Source organism: Plectropomus leopardus, chromosome 13 (genome assembly GCF_008729295.1).
Source record: "Plectropomus leopardus isolate mb chromosome 13, YSFRI_Pleo_2.0, whole genome shotgun sequence".
In the NCBI taxonomy this organism is placed as follows: domain Eukaryota; kingdom Metazoa; phylum Chordata; class Actinopteri; order Perciformes; family Serranidae; genus Plectropomus; species Plectropomus leopardus.
Window position 1 is genome coordinate 22,400,788 of NC_056475.1, and position 20,310 is coordinate 22,421,097.

Consider the following 20,310-nt stretch of genomic DNA (forward strand, 5'->3'; position numbering starts at 1 on the left):
TGGTTTATCTTGAGTGAAACCCTGTCATAAGTAATCAACTTAAAACGTACCAACCGATTATTAAAGGACACACAAGTCAGTATCTTGCATCGCGCATCTTTGTTTGCGTTGCAAATAAATTATTTATTTAATCAAAGCCCATTTTATAATTTTATTTTTATTAACTTTTAGTTTTTCAGATAGACATACACACAAACGAGAAGATGGGGCTCTGTTTTCAGTTCACAACTTTTGATAAATTTATTTCAGACCAGCTGACTGAACAACACCTCCTTTCTCTTATAGTCGTACCATTTATCCCAGTGCAGTGCATGTGTCCCTGCTTTAGTCCATAGGTGAAAGGTCATGTTTTCCATCGAGTTTAGTTCTTCTATAATATCAGTTCACTGTCCTGGACTTGGAGGGCTGTGTTTCAGCCAGCTCCTAGTAATGGCCTTTAACATGCCAGTTTAAGGATTTTGAACAAATAAATGTCCTTCTTACTAATGATGTCCTCAGATATAAATCCCAATGAGGCTACATTTCTATAGGGTTTTTATGTTAGGATTAAGAACATAATTGAAGAGCTTAAACAATACAATCTATAATAAGCTTAAAGAAAATGGAGGCTTATTATAAAATCTAAAGTCTAAAGTCTAAAGAATTAAATTTCAGGTTCCCATAAAAGGCTCTGAATGTGTGTGTTCTGTATTTAACTACTAGACATATCAAAGAGTAACACATGACAAAAGACATTCAAGCTAAATTTTAATGCTCCTTTTCAGTTGAGAGATATTATTTACATTATGATATATTGCACTTGAATAAACCAGTAATAAAGTAGGCTACTCGATTTTTATTGGTTAAACCTGATTAAGTGCCTCATTTACCAGATTAATGTCCAATAGCCTGTAAGCAGACCCACGAAAATGACAAAATCATGATGGGTTCATTGTACATGTTTACTGTATGTTGAGGCAGCTTTGAGAGAGGAGCGTGAGGTCTTTTTAGGAGAGGAGGGGGAAGAAGGAGGGGAGAGAGAGGAGGGGGACGCAGAGGCAGAGGCTGATGTGGAGGCAGGGGAGGAGTTGGGAGAAACGGAGCGTCTTCTGGTGGGACTGCTGCTGGGGGAGCCGCGGGGAGAAGAGTAAGGTGACAGGGCCTGGAGCATGCGGCCACTGCGCTCCTGAATTGCATGCTAAACAAGGAGAGAGACAGAAAAAACGTTTTACTGTGTTATAATGTTGTGTTTAGTTGTTGACATGTAATGCTCATTTTTATGGCTTGGGCTGTATCAAGACACAATGGTATACCAGAATATTTAGAAATCTGGACAGTATGATTTTCAATACAATTAAAAAACAGACGCTCATCTCTCTATCAAAATAATATGGAGATGCAGTGCACAACATGTGCCACTAGAGGTCAGTCTCTTCTGGTTGAACCCTGGCTGAGCTGAGAGAGATGGCAACTTAAAGATGTCAGGAGAACGCATGGATGTATTGGGAAAACGTTACAGGACTAGAAACAGCCAGCCAGCCACAGAGATAGTCAGTAGGAAATTATGGTGGCAGAGCCAGCATATTTCTACATCTAACTGGATGTAGAGACAGCTTAAACTCAAATTTATGGTACTAAAGAAAGCGTGTGCGCATGATTATAATGAAATAGGATCTGAAATTGTTAGAGGTCTTTTTGTTTCTATGATTTTAAAATAAATTTATGGGTATATATATCCATGATAGCACTGTCCTGGTACAGTCTAACTTCAGCTGATTTCAGGAGTGTGTTCATCCTGTCCGAGTTCTGATTTGACTGATCTGAATTATGATGCTGATATGAGGCTTTACATGGGAAGTTCCAAGCTATTTTTTTTACACCTTTCTCATGTTGCCCCAAAAAAACGTTGCCTCAGGCAATTATCTATGTTGCCTATGTAAGTGTAAAATTGACTTTATGGAATCTCCAGTAGTTGTCTGGCAACCACACGACAATGACAAGAAACCAAATTATGTCACTTCTATACAATGCTCCATCAAACAACAAAGGTAATGTAATGTTAATGTAGATTAATAAAAAAGTGAACATGCCCAGGCTCCATCAGGTCCAAAAAGCTCCAGGAAGTTGCCAATGAATTCTCGTGACTTCTCCTCCCACTTGAGGATGAGGTCTTGGCTCTTCTCTTCCACTCTGTAGACAAAGTGTTTGGACTTTTCTTCCACCGTACGAACCGTCTCTTTCATCTTGTCCACCTGCTCCTGGAGCCGGTATTTCTTTTCCTGTCAGTAAAAGACATAGGAAGTGACCAACAATTCATATTGATTTTCTTTCTGTATCGTTCCTTTGAGAAATGTCAATATTCTTTGTTTTTTTTAAAATCAATCGAACATAATTTCACAAACTTTAATGAATCCAACATTCAGTTCTCGGGCTGTGTAGCCTCTCTGCAGGTTGCGTCGAACATAAATGTCATAGTCCCGGACTATACGAGTGATCAGATCAGATGTGGAAATGCCTTCTGTCCTCTCAGTGGCCACGAACATCCCTGGCATCAAATCAGAAATTGTTGTCAGTGATGTGAAAGATGACGAAAGCTGAATTCATGATATGAATATTCATGTCTTCACCTGCTTCCTTGATGTGTTTATAAACATCCTGTGATCCGGCAGAGGTGTAAGGGATGTCGTCATGGGCTACAAAGTCGATCTGTGAGAGTAACATTACAGTGTTTAGACTGACTGAACACCAGACATCTTGGTTGTTGTCACTGAGTGACATTGTGAGAAGCTGTGTGACCTTTGACCTTATGTTTTTTGAGGAACTCTGTGGAGAGGGTCCAGGGAGCGTCTCGCACCACCTCGTCAACATAACGGCAGTGCCTCAGGGCTTCATAGCGTTCATCCTCTGTCATCACCGTATAGCCCTTAAACTTGTGGGTGAGCTCGTCACTGCAGACTAGGGACACAGAGACAGAGACTTACGCTTAGTTTTGCAGAAAGCCAAAAGCTTTTGGTCCTTTAGGACCAATTTTGATCAAAGGATTTATATTCAGCTACTTAAGGCCGATTTCGTTCACACACCATCAGATCCATACTTTACCTCCTACTATCAGATATGTGTTGGGAAACACATTTTTGGCCTGCATCAGAGCTCGAGCATGTCCCGAATGGAAAAGATCAAAGATCCCATCAGCGTAGACTCGCACCGGACGATGAGCTACAACATAAGAGACATGGTAAATGCATCTTTAAATACCATCATGACATTACAAAACCTCACTTAATTTGTTCTTTTATTTAAAGGAATTTACTGATGTGGTATTTGGGAGCTGATGTCAACTAAATTAAGTATTCCATTGTTATTTCCATGGCCTAGGAAAGTTCAATCAATATTTGTTAACAGGAGTTACTCTCTGCGAAAGCCAGAGACGAGAGAAGTGAGTCTCAAACTTGTGATGTCATCAAGTATTTATGCAGCGTTTAATTCATAGGTCGGAATTTCCCAATTGAAATTTCTGACTTCCGACTTCCAAGCATTCCAGGTGCACAACAGAAAAAGTAAAGAAAAAACATGACAGACAGTGATGAACTGTTGTTTCTGTGGCTAATCCACTGATGATTGCACCATCAGCAGGGTCGCCTCCTTTTTTAAGTAATATATTAATATTTGATAATAATATTATTATAAATAAATGTTAGTATTATAATACTAAATATTAACATTTTCACATTGATTTACATGTAGAACAGGTGTTACTATATGATAGTGCATGTATTATTTTAATACATGCAAATATACTTCACGTTGCCTTTTAGTTGATTTCTTACCATTTACAATGTACGCCTCGGTGGCCTCCATTGATGCTGCCATTGTTGTGTGAAGTCAGACTTATGAAGTCAGGGTACATGGATTTGCTCTGACTTCACAAGTAGGAACTCCAACTTTGAGTGGCGTTTCATTGTACTTTTTCCTGGTAGGAGGTCAGAATATCTGGACCTCCAACTTTGAATGAAACACAGCAAAAGTCTGGAGCTTCTCCATAAACAATGAACAGGAGACTGATTCTGTGGACCCATCATTTGTTTGTTTCCTGTTTTATACCCAAATGAGCTTTATTGTATCGTTCAAACTTCTGGGACACAGATACGTACCAATATACTTAGACCATTAGCCTGGGTGATCTCAGTGTCATCTATTACATCTTTCACCATTCACTGTCTGTAGAGCACTTCTAGACTTTATACTCCATGACATCACATATTTGAGTTTTAGCACTCTATATTTTGGATTAGAAAGAGAGTTGTTCATGTTTACTAATATTTTTGCAATGTATTACACCCTAGGAATAATGTAGGAATTTTGAAAATGGGCTGAGTTCCCCTTTAATACTTTCAATCTCTTGCTTGGTTGAATGGCGTGACACATTCCTGAAGAAACAGATCATAATAATAACAGCTCTACAATCAGCCAAATGACTAGCAGTAAAACAATATTGTACTGATATTTAAATCCCTTTTTACAGCTGATATCAGCTGATACCAACACACTGAAGCCTCTGGAGTTGGTTATTACCTTATTCCTTGCTGTCACTGACTGGGACTAACAAGGGGTCACTCTACATTGCATGACATTAATTAGCAATGGAAACAGAAACTAAAGAGAAATGTGACCTGGCGTGCCCCTCCGTGCTTGGGCAATGGTGAGCTTTTCATGTGGGACTTCTGATTCACAGCCTGTGGACTTGGCAAAAGCAGCTGGCTCCCGCAAAGCCTGAATACAGAGAAAGCAGAGGAAAACAAAAAGCACATGTTAAATTCAATCTGGTGCTGTAGTTTTCCAATCATCCATCCCCTCAACCACATATCCTTTTCACATGTTTATTTTTTCATTTATAATTTATTTGAACCAAGGGGTTTGCGGGTAAATTCTGAGCATGAAACGCTTTCATGTTTCTATTAGGGGGGACAAATGAACATGTTCTAAATATTGAGGATATGTCCCCTGTACCCCCCCAAAATCTATGACTACCTTAATAGTGATGTCATGTGTATATTTTGAAAAAAAAAAAAAAAAACAACTTTTCAGCATTTTCTCACTTAGATTTTTTTTTTACAGGTATAATTGTAGGCGCTGCTGTTGCTTTCTATTTTTCTTCAATTAGCACAGTTTTACTCTGGTCATTCAGCTGTTGTTACTGTGAAAAACCTACATTGATAGTCTTTAGTAACTTAGGAGTAGTGACTGGTAGCTACCAAGAAAGTCTTTATCATCTTCCTTTTTTGGTTGTACGTTGGTTGACGCACTTCTTTTGTGACGTAATTTGAGGTTCTTTTTCTGGGAGATTGCAGACAGTGTATTCCATTGTGTAATCAACATTTACTTCAGTATGATAAATTGATGCATGAAATTTGTCTATTTCCAGCTTAATAAAACATGACCTATTGTCAATCTCTCTAGAGCTGACGTAGAAAAAGAATATTCTCAAATTCTGTTAAACCATGACAATATCTTGAAGAAAACACACCATATGTCATGGACTTTGTGTTGTGTGCAGATGCATATACACAGCTTTATCTGCTGTGATGTAAGCTATACTTTGAACTCTGATTCTGCCCAAATGTTTAGTGCTTTTTTGTGCTCTAACATATGTTAGTTTACCTGCCTGAATCTTATTTTGAAATGATCAGCGCTTTGTGAATGCTAATGATTTTGGCCATTCATGCCTCTTGTACATAAATATTTTAGCAAAGATTTGGCCACTTTACACCTTTAGGTAAGAGGTCAATATACATACACAATGGAGACACAAATGTCAGATCTTAATGTGAATGTGTATACTTTATGATTCAATTATTTGATACATATACAGCACTGAAAACTAATCACTTATCACTTGAGAATAATCATGTACTGCTGCACTATACTGACGAAATAAACGTGAGTCATGGCTACATCGTACCACCCATATAACAATTATAACTCTCCACTCCCTGATACAAGTCCTTTAACCACAGCGCAATAGTTTACTTCTGTTTTATTCAAAGCCTGTCACATAAAAACATAAGTCTGACTGACACATGCACCTGTACCTGTGTTCTCATTTCCAGTGTCCTCACAAGTAATGTCCAAAATAAACATTAAAACAACCAGAATCTTCTCTTTGAGACTTCAAGTTCAGATTATTATTTGAATGTAAGAATAAACATGGTGGCCACGTTTCATCCTGACAGATCAAGACTCACCCTGCGAGGGCCTCCTCTTTGGTTCCGTGGGGCCTGTTGTTGCTGGACGTCTCTGCCTCGGCCTCGTCTCTTTCCAGCCATCCTGGATGTTCTGCTCTCTTGTCTTCCAACAACGCCACTGCACCCACCTGCTGCTCCTCTCAGCTGGCCTCACCAGTGTGTACGCGGGGAAATTTCTAAGCCTGTGTGTGTTTGTAAGTATACATCCCATTGGCCTGCCTGACCCTGATGACGGGAGAATGTAGTGGCCAAAGTTCAAGCCACTCTGGTAGTAAAAGTAGCCTATTACAGAAATGAAGATTACACTTATCAATACTCGTGAGAACTGTCTATTCCTTCATTTGGTAACACAAAGGCTTGTAGCAATTGATGGTTTACGCAATGTTACACTATAAACTGTATGTAACAGTCACAGCTAGAAGTGAATGTTAAGAATGCTCATGTTTTGAAACATTTCTCACATTTCCTTCCAGGCTGTGACAAGTGGAGAATAGAGGCTGCTAACAGTGTGACATTTCGTGCAGAGGGAAGCTAGATAAGAGTAATTATAAAGGGTGAGTTTGTGCCCAGAGCTTTTTCACCGGCAGCCTTTGGAACCAAACACAGAGGGACAGCATGTCCCAACATTTCACAAAGCTGTCACAAGTTGCCCATAGTGCATTTTATATCATTTCTGTTTTGAATACAGTTTTAGTCACTGGAAATCAATGACATGCTGCTCCGCCTACTTGTAATAGTACATTAATATAGCAAAAAACAAAACAAACTACATGACCATCGCCCTTTTTCTGAAACATGCATAGCTACAGTTGCATTCTGTTTAAGGCCTACATGACACACTCATACAAACCACGTCCACCACTAGTACAGTACAAGACATATTTACCAACACAACAGTTATTTGAACTCTGCTACAATGTGATGATATAGTGAATAAATATGAGGCCAAACGTAGCAATAATCCACCACAATCATTTACTTTATTCACTATACACAAAGATGGGCTTTACCCTAAAGAGACAAGGTATAACCTTTACCATAACCTTAACTTCCTCCCTTTTTACCTTACACTTCATAGCTACCTAAGCACTAATATAGCATTGTCTTCAGAGCTTCACCTCCATACCAAAGAGAAAAAAGGGGACTGACCATGTTGGTATGGTGGGAGAGTCAAGTAGCCCTTGGGCAGGTCACAGAGCTGCTTCAGCAGTAGTTACACCTACCTGTGTTTTGTAGTAGTCACAGAGACACAAAGAATAATGAAAGAAAGAGGGGTTTTACCCTAAAATGAAGGTCATTGGTCACCATCCAACACCTAAAACTATCTTTTTTCAATTAGTTTTTGCACATAAATGCAATTATAAAACATAGAATGCCTAATTAAAGACAGTCATATATATACAGACACACTTTTACCTACATAAGGAAAGATAGGCTAGAAAAAGCTTTCCATCCCATTGTGCAATGTCACTGTAAACTATACTAGAATTTGTTGTGCAACTTCATGAAAAAAGTCAGGGGAGTTTTTACTGACTCCGTGTGCGGAGGGCCTGACTGAATGGTAACTTTGGGGTGAGATTTTCTGCAAAAGTAACAATTCTTAAGAAATGCCTGCATGTTTCACTTTCACTCTGATTTCTTGCACATGAATAACAAAGGGTTCAACAAACAGAGACTGGGCTGTTTTTACAGATTCAAATCAAGTTCAATGGAGACACAAGAAACGTTCTCATAACCGGTTTGAGTACGCGAGAACCAGGAGTGACTTCACTGGAATGTTTCACCTGTGAACACAATGACCTGGGGCAAGGGGTGTGGCTATCCCTGTGAGAGCGTACAGGGCGGGAGTACAGCTGTGTTCCTCCTCTCACTTCCTGAAGTGAACACTGCCCAAATATGTGGAGGCACAAGCAGAGGATGGCATGTAATCTACTGGACCTTTGACACACACCAGACCAGGAAATATTATCCCACGGCGAAGGTAAGATTCTGATAAGGCTGACATGTTATGTTTTCTGATTGCCGGCAACTCTGTTGGAGTCAAAACAAAAGGAGACACTGAACACTCAGTAAACATGAGGCGTCTACTGTAGCTGAAGAACTTAGTCGCAGAAGGATTTCTGTAGATTTCAGTTTCGCTTGTAATCACAGTTTCATTGGTTGAAGTTGATCAAAGTGGGTGGGGCAAGAAAAACAGATTTTTCAACCTGCAAAATACCTAAATGGCAACAATGTAAATGATTTTTTTCACTTATCATGACATTGGACAGTGAGTTGATAAGAAACTGAACTCCTTGCTTCGCTTCGGTCTTGCGAAATTTGCATCCAGAGCAAAAATGGCTAAGAAACACAAAACTAAAGTCTGTGGGGTAAAGTACAAAGTGTCAGAGAAACACTTTAAGAGTTATGTCAATATTATCATTGTGTTGCTTCGCCTTGTTGTGTTAAGATATTCAGTTCTGTTAAGTGCCAATTACAGTCTGACAGGTGTATTTTTATGTAATGGTCTGATTGTCTACAGATTACTTGCACATGCTGATGTGAAGCATGTTCCTGTGGCAATACCTGGCACTGCTCCTGCCAATAACTGTTCAAGTATGCAAAGGTAAAGCTCAAAACATAACACTCTGAAATGTACTCAAACACACACACAGTCAAGTGTATAGCAGCTCTACTCCTGGGAGGACAAAAAAGGACCGTCAATCAACTTTTAAGGAACTGAAATTTCTTGGGAAAACCAGCACACATGAGTAAATGGCGTTTACTGTGGTTTGACCACTGGCACTGTTCATAGGGCTCTCAGCTGATACATATGTAACTATGATTTACCTATATGGAAAGCCACATATTGCATAACAGTTACTGAGAACAAGTCATTTCTTATACATGAAGCTCCTTTTCTATTTCAGCAGAACGTCACATACTGGTTCTTTTGTGTGACATTTTTATGAGGAAATGAAAATTGTGCCTGTGGTACATTTTTACACAATATCAGGTTGATAGTGAGACAAAAATAACTCTAGATTTCACTTTAAGTTCACAAAAAAATCATCTTGCTGTAAACACACCTAAATTGCCAAGCAGACTGTTGGTAAAAACAGGTTCTTTTCTGTCTTAATTGTTATGTTTATGTCTTAATTTCAATTGTTTTATCCAATTATTATGCAGTCTGGTAGGCGGCATTAACAAAATCTTGCTGGATTATCAACTTGTTAAATTCTACTGAATGAAGCAGCACACACCTAACTCCTTATGTACCACTATTTTTTTTCCTCAGAGCTGCTAAATTGTTTGCTTTCCCAGTCAAACATGTTCATGACGTGTTTGTCTGGTGGGCGAAGCTGTGTGTGAAAACACTTTCAACCTAGTGTTACATTGAATACTCTCACACTGACTCATATATGGGACTATGTCACTGATGATGACAGAAACTTTGAATCATAAGTCACCACAGGGTTTCTTGGTAAATGCTTGTTGAAGGGACAGTTCACCCAAAAATCAAAAACACATTTTTTCCACAAGAAAACAGTTTAGCATAAAACTGCTCCAAACAACGTCTGTGGATTAGCTTGAGTAACTGGGTTATCATTTCTGGAATTTCTTATGGGTTTTTTTGGGTTTTTTTTTTTTTTTTGTTATTGCTGTTTTGGTGCTTTGAGCACCACAAGCCGAGTGCTATCTAGTTCTATTATATCGGAGAGATGGCAGAAATCCTTATGGACAATATTTAACACTCTGCAACTCACACCAGAACAATTTAGATTGATAAATAGCACTACAGGTAAGATGAATAATGGGTTGGGGTTTTTTTGCGTTGAACTGTCCCTTTAAGTTCAAAACGCTCACATTGGTCTCATTTTATTTATTTATTTTTTGACATCACCCCCTTCCTAAGTACACCTTTCTGTGTCTACTTTTTTTTTATTCTCCCAGCTCAGAGATGTGAAGACTTTACCGATCTAGATCTCAGCCACGCAATCATTGGAACCAGCCTCAAAATTAGGTTGCTGCTGTACACCAGGGAAAATGATACCTGTGGCACACTCATATCCCACACCAACTTGTCCGCCCATCCCGAGTTTAACTTTTCCACACCAACCACCTTCATCATTCATGGCTATCGGCCTACTGGATCTCCACCGGTGTGGGTGCACACGATCACAGAGATGCTGCTTGAGCGGGAAGACATGAATGTCATAGTGGTGGACTGGAACCACGGAGCTGCTAATGTGAATTATTTCAAAGCAGTGGAAAACACGCACAAGGCAGCTGACAACCTCACCGCTTTCATTAAAATGATGCAGGTACGAGATGTATCTGATGCTACCTGATCATTTCTGTTGTGTCTAAATTAGTAGACTGTGTCATGTGATACAAGACTAATGAGCAATTTTTTTCCAGGAACATGGCGCCTCTCTGAGCTCCATCCACATGATCGGAGTCAGTCTTGGGGCTCACATATCTGGCTTTGTGGGTGCTAACCTGAACGGGTCAATTGGATGGATTACAGGTAAGAGATTTATCTCTCAGACCTATGATTCAAATTATAATCCTCAAAAGAAAAAAACCTCAGATATAGAACAGGAATGTACATACTCATGAGGGGTATGCAATATGGCCAAAGTCTTGTAACAGACTATTTGTAATTTTATATTACAGTCATCACACAGTAATTGTCCTGTCTGGCTGAACTCATAATAATGCCACACTAAGGCAAAAAACGCCCAAGATTGTTTGTATTTCTTTAAACCAATCACAATTTAGTGAGGGTGCCCCTGCAAAATTGTTTTGGGATATAGTGGAAGGAGATGAAATTTTTGTCTGAAATAGGCAGCCAATGGCAGGCTTTTAAGCACAGTGTACTGTACATCCAGTTAGCATGGATAATAACTTCCATATAAACAAAAAATACCTGCCTCATGTTAAACAACACTTGACGAGAATAAAAGAAGAAGAAAAATTCTTTGGAAGAATGGAAACTTAAAGGTTCCTGTGTTAGTGTCACAGGTCTAGTGTGATTTTAAAATTTGATCACATCTGGTAAAGAATATTAGGGGGTTGTGCTGACCGAGAACAGCATGTAGACGGCAGGTATGGTTCACAGAAAATCGATTAATTGACAACAAAAATAGTTTAAGGGAAAAGTTAGAACATTAATATGAGTCCAGTTACTCCGACCACATGAAATGTCCAGCGTTCTCTCAGCAGAGAGCAGTCCTATCAGCCTCTTAGCTGTAGCAGACAGGTGGTTCTCTGTCCCTTGCAGGCACATGGCCTTGTTGCAAATACAGAGTAAAACCCAAATCAGCTGACTCATCTGTCTCTGCCTCCTCTTTACATCAAGAGTTCATCGAGCATGAGGTGTTATAGATTCAACTTTAACTAATAAAGGTGAACCAAAATAATTAAACAAAATTAAAAACAAAACAAATAGGCCTACCCACACCAATAAATCAAATATAATAAAGGGAAATAATTCAGCAGAATGAATCAATTGGGCAAACAAAAACAATCTGGCAGCTGAACACACTGCTACCAAACATATATTGCCATGCCGGTAAATCAATACCAAGTTATCAAGTTAAAGTGAATAAACAAGATGCACCAAAAAGGCTCTTCCCTTATTTAGCAAGTTATATAGTTGTTAACAATCTGTCTGATGCAGCCAGTGTTACTGTCAGGACTCTGGGCCAACTCCCCACATTTAAGCAGTGGACAATTTCAAAATATAAAAAAGAGGGACTTAACTGGAGGAAAGGTGAAGTGTGTCCCTCTCCTTGCAGCATCTTGTTGTTTTCTCCTCCCAGTTTCGTGTGTACAAAGTCTGTGTTGCTCCGCTCTCCCACTATCCTGTGCTCCCTCTCAGCGCACGCACACTGCACACACCTGTGCTGCATCCTCAATAGCTGCACCAATCAGCGCCGGCTGCACCCAGGTGTTCTTCCGGTAACGTGATAAACGCCACTGAAGCACAGAAGTCCCCAAAACCAGACAGCGCCGCCACCAGGACTAAAACACACGCATATCGCTCATGCACACAAATACCCCATCACCTTGTAACATATGTGACAGGATGAGCTGCTGTGAGCTGCTGTGGTATAATAGCTTAAAACAAATAATAATGATAATCATTCAAACTTTAGCTAAAACAATTAAACTGAAATCTTTACAGAACTGTATTTGTGTGAGTAAAAGAAATCCCATCACCAAAAATTATTAACCTTACATAAATTATTTACCTTACATAACCTTTACATAACCTTTGGGCATTCATCATCTGTATCAGGCAATAAACCTTAGCACCGATGCTTATCGAGGACATTTCATTATAACTGTGACACTGCAGTGAACTTTAATTATTAGACTGTTAACATTACAGGCACATAAGAGCTCAGAGTGGCAAAGTCCTTGCTGATAATGAAAGTGTCAGATGTTGCAGATGCAGGATTTTTGTCATGATGAAAAAAATGCCACAGTTTTGATGTTTACCTGAAATCTCTGTGGAGAGATTATCTCCCCCGCAGTGCCTTCTGTGTCAGTGAAGTGCAGAACAGATATCCAGGTCAGCAATGCTGCAAAGGACAATCAGGTATAAAAATGAATTAGAATTGGTGTAGGTATCTGGAGTTCAGCCATATAAAACAGATACATGATGGTGTGTTAGAAAAATAATAAAATTTATTTGGAAAACAGCAATACTGGTTTGTCAGATAGGTCAAAGGTTGGTTCAACAGCCTAAAGCAGCAGTGGATGGAAAAGGAAAAGACAGAAAGATCGAACAGTAAAGGGACTAAATCATTATAATAAGGTGAAAATCTGTCTTGTGCTATTTGTGGATCCCATCAGTTAATGTTGGGTTGGATATTATCTTCAAGCTTTACTGAGATCTCCTGGTGTTTGCAGGTCTGGATCCTGCTGGGCCTCAGTTCACTGGGTATCCTCCAAAGGACCGACTGGACCCCACAGATGCCCAGTTTGTGGACGTCCTGCACACAGACATAGATTGTCAGTTTAACTGAATATCATATATTCTCAATCATTCTCAGTTGTTTCATATGTGTTATACAAGTAAATATGATTATGACTGTCATGTCATCCACAGCTTTGGGCTTCAGAGAACCTCTGGGTCACATTGATTTCTATGCTAATGGTGGAACAGACCAACCCGGCTGCCCGAGGACCATCTTCTCTGGTAAGATCTTCAAATAGTGAAGAAAAGAAAAACACCCTCAAGTTAATGATTGAATGTAAAAAATGTAGGATGTTGGATGATCAGTATTATGAGAAGTGGTGCGACGCAGTGTGGAAACAATCCCCTTTCCTGTTTACCCCTGCAGGAGGAGCCTATTTTAAATGCGACCACCAGAGATCAGTGTTGCTCTATCTTGATTCTGTGAATCGGACCTGTGTCAGCACGGCCTTCCCCTGCAACTCCTACAAAGACTTTCTGGATGGTAACTGCTTGAACTGTGACCGCTTTGGTGCTGCTGGATGTCCTGTGTTTGGTTGGTACTTTTAATATCTCTTAGTAATAAAGAATAAACATTTACACACATTTTTTGTGTGCAAGATAAATGGGTTTCGAGGAGAAAAAAAAACATGAATGGTCTTTTAAAATTGATGTGAGCTGACACAGCTGCTTCTCTCAAATCCAGGTTATGACATCAGAGAGTGGAAAGATGTCCTGCTGAGGCTGCGCGAAACCAAAACTTACTTCACCACAAATGCAGTCACTCCATTCTGCAGTAAGTAACAGAAATCTAATAATCATAATGACCAGACTGAAACACCAGCATGACTCTTTTTGTGAATAATTACTTGACTTCATGTGGTATATCGACATAAAATATTTTAAGTGAGTGTCTTGCCAAACAATGGTTGAAGTTCTGGATGTTGAAGACTTAAGGCCAGGTCAGTAGATATAAAAGAAAAGAAAAAGAAAACTTGCAGCCTAGTTGGCCTTGCGACACAACTCCAAAGGCTTTTGCAGTCTGCTAAAGGAATTGGTCTCTTCCTGGCTTGTACGACATGGGTAAAAGATTAAACCAACAAACTATTCCTGTGCTCACGTAAGTACTGGACTACTGTTTGAAGACGGACTTGAAAAAATGTGAACCTGTCCTTTAAGATGTTGATTCAGCTGGTTTGGCTGTTACCAGGCCATTAAATGCCAGTTATCAGTGGTTATAAGAATCATGGATATGGGTAAGAAGGGGCCTGTCACACTTACTAATAGCTTCAGAAGGCCATTATTGGGCATGAAACGTCCTTTGACGTTTATTGTTGGGCAGTGACCTCTCATGACCGTAATAATTATGATGGAGGAAAAAAGAGGAAGTCAGGACAAACACAGGCCTTTCCCCCAGGAGAAATCAAAAGTCATAGTGACTAATTTTTATGACATATTTTTGTGTGAACCCAATCACATCGTTTTTTCATATAAACCCAAGGAAAGTACATCCTGATGAAATGGTGACTGTTTCACAACCATCTAAATGCAATTGGCCATTTAACGAGCCAGTAACAACATTTAACCCTAAAAGTAGATGTGGCAGGCCCTTTCTAAGGGTAAAGAACGCAAATAATGACCAATTAATGGGCTGATAACATCTGCATTGGATGCATTTTCATTAGAAAGAGTTCATTTCTTAAACATTTATCCCATGTTATACCCACCACTCATACTGCAGGTTGCATTTTCAGTCATCCATCTTACCCCCACTGGAAATGCAGATGTGCCTTGCCATTAGTTCAGAGAAAATATAAATTATTGACTATATCAAAATATTCTGAAAATATCTGAAAAAAATCAGTTGGTTGCAGATCGACACATATAGCATATTCTTTTTTTATTTTCACTGAATGCATCTTTTTCCCACAGTAATGGCATTAAACTATATTTTGAAAGCTGCAGGGCAGTACAATAATGGGATGGACGACTGTAAAAAAAACAAACAAAAAAAGAAACACCTGCATTTGACTGAAATTCTATTTCATCTGGCAATATTTCACTCACAATGATGATTTGAAAAAAGGTCATAACTGGTCTGTTCGTAGACTGTACTTTCATGAGGGATATAAGTACTTAAATTAAACATCATTTAATGTCAAAATGCTGGATGTTTTATTTTTGAATAACAAATCAAATGTCTTGTTTAAGGAACAAACTACAGGATGGAAGTGATGGTGTGGAACAAGGATGTACGCTGGGGCTACATCACTGTTAAACTTCACGGTGATGGTGAAGAAGCAGTTGCAACCATTGATCAGTAAGTCCTCACTTCATTTATCATGAGTTCTGAAGCACATATTCCACCATGACCTCTCTTTGTCACCCCTGTTAATGCTTTCCTTGAGACGTGTCTTTTTTTCCATAACAGTAAAGCATCAGAGTTCAAGAAGTACACAGAAACCAAGTTGTTGGCCCAGTTTGACAAAGACATTCATTCAGTGAGAAAGGTGTCCCTCAAGTTCTCCACTGGGAATGTTTTTAAGCCTAAACATAAGCTTCGTGTTCTCCGAATACGTCTCTCACATCTGGAACGCAAGGAGAGGTATGTCATGTATTGATTTAGAAAATCTGCTGGATTCAACATATCATTTTAGCTGTTTTCACCACAGTCATAATGACTTTGTCTTTCTCAGGCCCCTCTGTCGATATGACTTCCTTCTCGAGGAGAACAAAGAGTTCAGCTTCAAGCCAATTCCCTGTGAAGACTCCAACTTTTGAGACAAAATCCAACACCACATCAAATATTTCAAACATATGCTCGAAGAGATTCAGCCGACTCTTAATTCCCTCCAGGACTGTACAGGAAAACAATAAGGACTGCAAAGATAGCATATCAAAACTGAAAGAAATGTAATATATGATGTATATGTGTTTTTACTGTAAATATACATGTTTGTTTTTCTTGACATATCACCCAAAAAGCATTTCATTTGTAGAGTGAATTAGACTTTTCCTTAACTGTTTAAGAATCAATTCGTCTCAAATGACTTATGACAAGTTATCTCAGTCATTGACTTTGTGACTGAAATAACAAAATCAAGGCTGGTTTTCAAAGTACAGAGATTTTTTTTTTGTCTGCTCTCAGTCCCCAGATTGTCTCTTAAAATCACTCAATGTCAATTTTGTTAAGCTTGTGGTTTATTGAGACTGAGCGAGACAGTTAAACTGATGATTATCAAACATATTCCTGACCAAAACTTATTATTTTGTAGAATCACACATTTCCCATTAAGACTGAAAAAGCAAAAGTATTAACAATTTACCAATTACTGTCATGAAATGAAAAATTTGATCCCTGATTTTTTTTCCCCACACACAAAGTACTGGCCTTATCGTCTAGAAGATATTTCCTTAATTAAATACAGATATTTTGTAACATATGACATCACTTGTAACTATATATATTTATTTGTGTATAAGGATGTATCTGTAATTATTAATAAAAAGTCAATAATGAGCAACATTTTTAATGAATTCAAAATTCTCCTACACATCAACAATTCACTGACAGCTTGGTCAGTCATTTTTTTGAACAATTAAAAGGCAAATTTTTAGCTTTTTTTTTTTTTTTTTTAATTTTGCATATTTGCATATTCATGTTTGTGCCTCAGCATCACATTATTACAAACTTATGAGAGCGGAGGCCACATGCCTGCAGATAAACTGTTGGCTCTCAGTTAATGTCTTCCTCTCAGTTTCACTGTTAAATGTTTTCTACAAGGATGGCTAAAAGAAAGATGATTTTTTTTTTAAAAAAAAATTCAAAAGTGATGATCTTCAACACACTTAAAGACACAAAACATTTCCCCAACACAGGATGCAAAAGTCATTAAGAGTCCGACACTAGAACAAAAACAAACTGAATGTGTAACAGGGATATCTCCTGCTCATTTCTAAATACGAATGGTCAACCAGATGTCTGCTCCCACTGTGCCTCACCTCTGGACTTTTAGCAACTACTTAGTAAAAGCATTCACTTTTGGCCGGCTCACTCACCATTCCAATGAAAAAAGTGTTTTAAAAAACACATTTTTTCATCAAAAAGGAGCAAGGATGATTTTTAAAACTTAGAAAAATATTACTTATCAGGTAAGTGTACAACATGACAACAAGTTTTTGATGATGGTTAAGTTCTCCGTTCATTTAGACATGTGCTTCTTCATACGTTGAATCTCCATCTGAAACAAAACACACACAAAATCAGTTGCAAGAAAAAAAGTCAAATGTTGTCAACATACAGTTATTTTCCATTATTAAAAAGAGCAAACAATGACAAAATAAAATTCCAGGGACCAGTTAATAAATAAACTAAATAAAGAATATTTATGAGGTCAGATGAATAAAAGACTAATCAGGTCGTTGTAGCCCATGCTGATCAGGTGCAGGGGCATTTCTAGGATTTGAGGACATTCGGGGCTTAGGACCCCTTGACAGAGGCCCTCTGGCACCTTATTTATATTAAATATACGAAAAAAATTCCGGCATGCATCAGTTTATTTCGATTGTGAATAAGAAAATCGTCCCTAGGATACCTGGCACACAGTCTTGCTTAAATTGGGTATCACTGCTTTAGCATGTTCTAGCAGCTACACTGTCGGAATTCATTTGTTTCTTCACCTGTAAAGTCAAGCGAATCCTTTTCTCCTCATCAAGCTCGCTCATCAGCAGTTTAATTTCTTTGCTGGAACACAAGATAATGTCGGATTAATGTCGGAAAAAAAAAACTTGAACATAACACTAAAATATGCACAAAACTTTAAACAAACAAAAGGCCCTGGTTCTGATAACAAAGGCAGTGATGTAAATGTTAGACACCAACCAGGGTGAGGTTGGGCAGTAAAAAAAAAAACAAAAATAAAGTATACACATACTTGTGCTGACTCTTCATCAGTTCAAACTGGCCCCTCAGGTCTCTCAGCTCTGTCTGCAGTTGTTCCAGGTTAGCTGGATGTCTGCTCGGCTGGGAGTCAGAGTTAGGGCCTGGGGCCAGTTTCGACTGTAGTACAGCTGAGAGAGCCTTTGGTAACAGGGAGGTGAAAGACTCTTTGGGCACACTTTTGGGTGCTGCTGCCTGTGGAGAATAACCCAAAATTACTTCATGACAATACAACAAATTACCTGGAATATTAAAGGAGCTGTATGCGACATCCACAGCATAAATATAGCAGCAAAATACTATTTGCTCTGTGAAGATACAGTGGAGTAATGGCATCTTAAGCAAAGACTGAAGTCACATGTGTGGCAATCTGAGCTTCTCTGTTCTCATAACGGCGTCCCGACCCAAGGTGGTGTAATGGCGTCATCACAGAAGTAACACCAAACCCCCCATGTCAGCACCTTTAGCTCTGTCAGCACTGTTACCTGCTATCCGCCGACTCAGCCACCTCCATGTTGAGAGCCATGCGCAGACAACCCTGGCTTAAACTTTGAATCATAGATATTCTCTAAATGTTGCATACAGCTCAATACATTTGAATTTAAGTGCATGAAGAATTGACTGTTTTTCTTACAGGGAGAGCAGACCCATTTTGGTTTGTTTCCTGAGAGTTTTCTTGAAGTGTTGAAGAATCCAGCTCTTCACTCTGGTTTTCTTTTCTTTCCTCCTCCATCATAAGTGTTACCTGTAAGTTAAATCTAGTGTGAGACATCTGATAAGTAAAAGACTTTCATCCTAAGAATGAAAGAAAATCAATGAATCAAAGTAAAATTTACATTATTTATATATATATATATATATATATATATATATATATATATATATATATAATATATATAGTTCACATAAATACATAAATAAATACAAGGCAAGTTTCTTTCAACCTTGTTTTGAGTAAAGGAGTTTACTGTAGGTGGCTGTGTGTGTATGAGGCAGCTCAGGAAAGTTAAATTTATCCCAAGGACAGATGGGACATAAACACACCAGAGCACACTATTTTCACACAGTGAGCCATGTTATAACTGTAGTTTTTAAGTCAGTATGACTTCTAAATGATTATCAAAAGTGTATACTTCCCAGAGTCTGAAGCTCAGACTGTAACCTCTCATCTGCAGCATGAGCTACCTGCTCATTCAGCTTCTCCGCCATCGACACAACTGAATCAAACTCTTCAGTGTCTTTGCGAGAAACGGAGAATAAATGTTAAAACACACCTTGCAGAACCCACAAACTAATTCACAATGCAGGGAATTTTCAAATGATGAACCTAAATTCAGCCTGTTTAACGTGCAGCATTCAAGCATGGTAGTGTTTAAAAGTATGTTGCAACAGATAGTAACAATAATAGTTGCGAGGCTTACCAGGAATGAGGGCTGAGCTATAGCTGCCCATCGTGACAGAGAGGAATACAAGTGGAGAGAGTGAAAGACAGAAAAACCTGTAGAGTCTTTAAGTCTACATCTACAAACAACAGATTGGAGCAGAAACCAACAGTCAGTTCAGTGCAGTCACACATCATGCTTTAAGAAAACAAAGTAATTGAGAAATAGTCATTGTATCTGTTTAATAATATGTCCTGCTCGAGACATGAAAGCAACTTTAGTTTGTATATTAAACTGAGATCATTCTTTATCAAAGTCAGGGAAACTAAATTTGGTAAAAGCAGCTGTTTGTCATGCCACAGCAGGGAACAAATGTGCCACACATGCCTGAACAAAGTATGACAGTGACAGATTACACAGTACAATCATTAGTAAACATAGGAAACTAATCACCAGATTATTGTCAGTTACAGTTAAGGATCTGGGCCACACACTCACCTTGTTTGGCCGGCGACACTGGTGAGATACAGCAGCATCTGTGGTAACAGGACACCGTCCATTGTAACCCACCGTGGTCTACACAGTATGTTGTGATGAGGAGTGGTACCGTCAGAGCTATGTTTAGCTCCACTCTGCTGCTCACAAATATCACCAGGGCAGAGCGAAGGGCGTCACGGGGTGAAGGGCGAGGGGTGTGTTCGAAGGAACAAACTGGAACGCAGTTATACAAGAAGTGATGTTCAAACTGGGGAGGAGAGACAAAACAGAAAGGGTGATGATTTGCAGCGACTTTAAAACCTCAGCAAGTGTTTTGATTGG

General features: G+C 38.9%; 3 protein-coding genes across 6 annotated transcripts; 1 reads left to right on the top strand and 2 right to left on the bottom strand.

The window, feature by feature from the left end:
- Nucleotides 1–695: 695 nt before the first annotated feature.
- Nucleotides 696–6,573, bottom strand: pcyt1bb (phosphate cytidylyltransferase 1B, choline b). The gene is made up of 8 exons (XM_042499317.1): nt 6,222–6,573; nt 4,650–4,749; nt 3,079–3,195; nt 2,783–2,934; nt 2,607–2,685; nt 2,382–2,524; nt 2,070–2,258; nt 696–1,177 (listed from the first exon to the last, which is right to left on the bottom strand). The coding sequence occupies exons 1-8, from the start codon at nt 6,300–6,302 to the stop codon at nt 929–931; spliced, it is 1,110 nt and encodes a 369-aa protein (XP_042355251.1). The 5' UTR covers nt 6,303–6,573; the 3' UTR covers nt 696–928.
- A 1,512-nt stretch (nt 6,574–8,085) lies between these two features.
- On the top strand, nt 8,086–16,690 carry LOC121952749 (lipase member H-like). Of its 2 annotated transcripts, XM_042499566.1 has the most exons (11): nt 8,086–8,202; nt 8,743–8,826; nt 10,155–10,525; nt 10,623–10,731; nt 13,125–13,226; nt 13,324–13,413; nt 13,559–13,726; nt 13,877–13,966; nt 15,382–15,490; nt 15,602–15,775; nt 15,867–16,690. In XM_042499566.1, exons 2-11 carry the CDS (start codon nt 8,769–8,771, stop codon nt 15,949–15,951), a joined length of 1,356 nt encoding a protein of 451 aa, XP_042355500.1. In that variant the 5' UTR covers nt 8,086–8,202; nt 8,743–8,768; the 3' UTR covers nt 15,952–16,690. The 2 variants fall into 2 exon arrangements, with proteins under 2 accessions (XP_042355500.1, XP_042355501.1); XM_042499567.1 differs by lacking the exon at nt 13,125–13,226 and having other exon boundaries at nt 8,087–8,202.
- Nucleotides 16,354–20,231, bottom strand: si:dkey-71d15.2 (SH3 domain-containing kinase-binding protein 1). 3 transcript variants are annotated; one of them, XM_042499570.1, is made up of 7 exons: nt 19,990–20,231; nt 19,531–19,553; nt 19,295–19,347; nt 18,744–18,854; nt 18,105–18,304; nt 17,851–17,914; nt 16,354–17,411 (listed from the first exon to the last, which is right to left on the bottom strand). In XM_042499570.1, exons 1-7 carry the CDS (start codon nt 20,049–20,051, stop codon nt 17,373–17,375), a joined length of 552 nt encoding a protein of 183 aa, XP_042355504.1. In that variant the 5' UTR covers nt 20,052–20,231; the 3' UTR covers nt 16,354–17,372. The 3 variants fall into 3 exon arrangements, with proteins under 3 accessions (XP_042355504.1, XP_042355503.1, XP_042355505.1); XM_042499569.1 differs by having other exon boundaries at nt 19,247–19,347; XM_042499571.1 differs by having other exon boundaries at nt 19,247–19,347; nt 19,531–19,630; nt 19,990–20,079.
- Between the last annotated feature and the right edge of the window lie 79 nt (nt 20,232–20,310).

Bases quoted from the DNA above. Each gene is read 5' to 3' on its own strand.
- pcyt1bb (XM_042499317.1), bottom strand. From the start codon at position 6,302: ATGGCTGGAAAGAGACGAGGCCGAGGCAGAGACGTCCAGCAACAACAG. The intron at 2,686-2,782 runs GTCAAAGGTCAC...TTACTCTCACAG, and splicing joins AGTTCCTCAAAAAACATAAG to ATCGACTTTGTAGCCCATGA. The intron at 2,525-2,606 runs GTGAAGACATGA...ATTTGATGCCAG, and splicing joins TAAACACATCAAGGAAGCAG to GGATGTTCGTGGCCACTGAG.
- LOC121952749 (XM_042499566.1), top strand. From the start codon at position 8,769: ATGTTCCTGTGGCAATACCTGGCACTGCTCCTGCCAATAACTGTTCAA. The intron at 13,727-13,876 runs GTTGGTACTTTT...TCTCAAATCCAG, and splicing joins TGCTGGATGTCCTGTGTTTG to GTTATGACATCAGAGAGTGG. The intron at 13,967-15,381 runs GTAAGTAACAGA...GTCTTGTTTAAG, and splicing joins TGCAGTCACTCCATTCTGCA to GAACAAACTACAGGATGGAA.
- si:dkey-71d15.2 (XM_042499569.1), bottom strand. From the start codon at position 20,051: ATGGACGGTGTCCTGTTACCACAGATGCTGCTGTATCTCACCAGTGTC. The intron at 19,554-19,989 runs GTGAGTGTGTGG...CACGATGGGCAG, and splicing joins AGTGTCGCCGGCCAAACAAG to CTATAGCTCAGCCCTCATTC. The intron at 18,855-19,246 runs GGAAGTATACAC...TTTAACTTACAG, and splicing joins AGTCTGAGCTTCAGACTCTG to GTAACACTTATGATGGAGGA.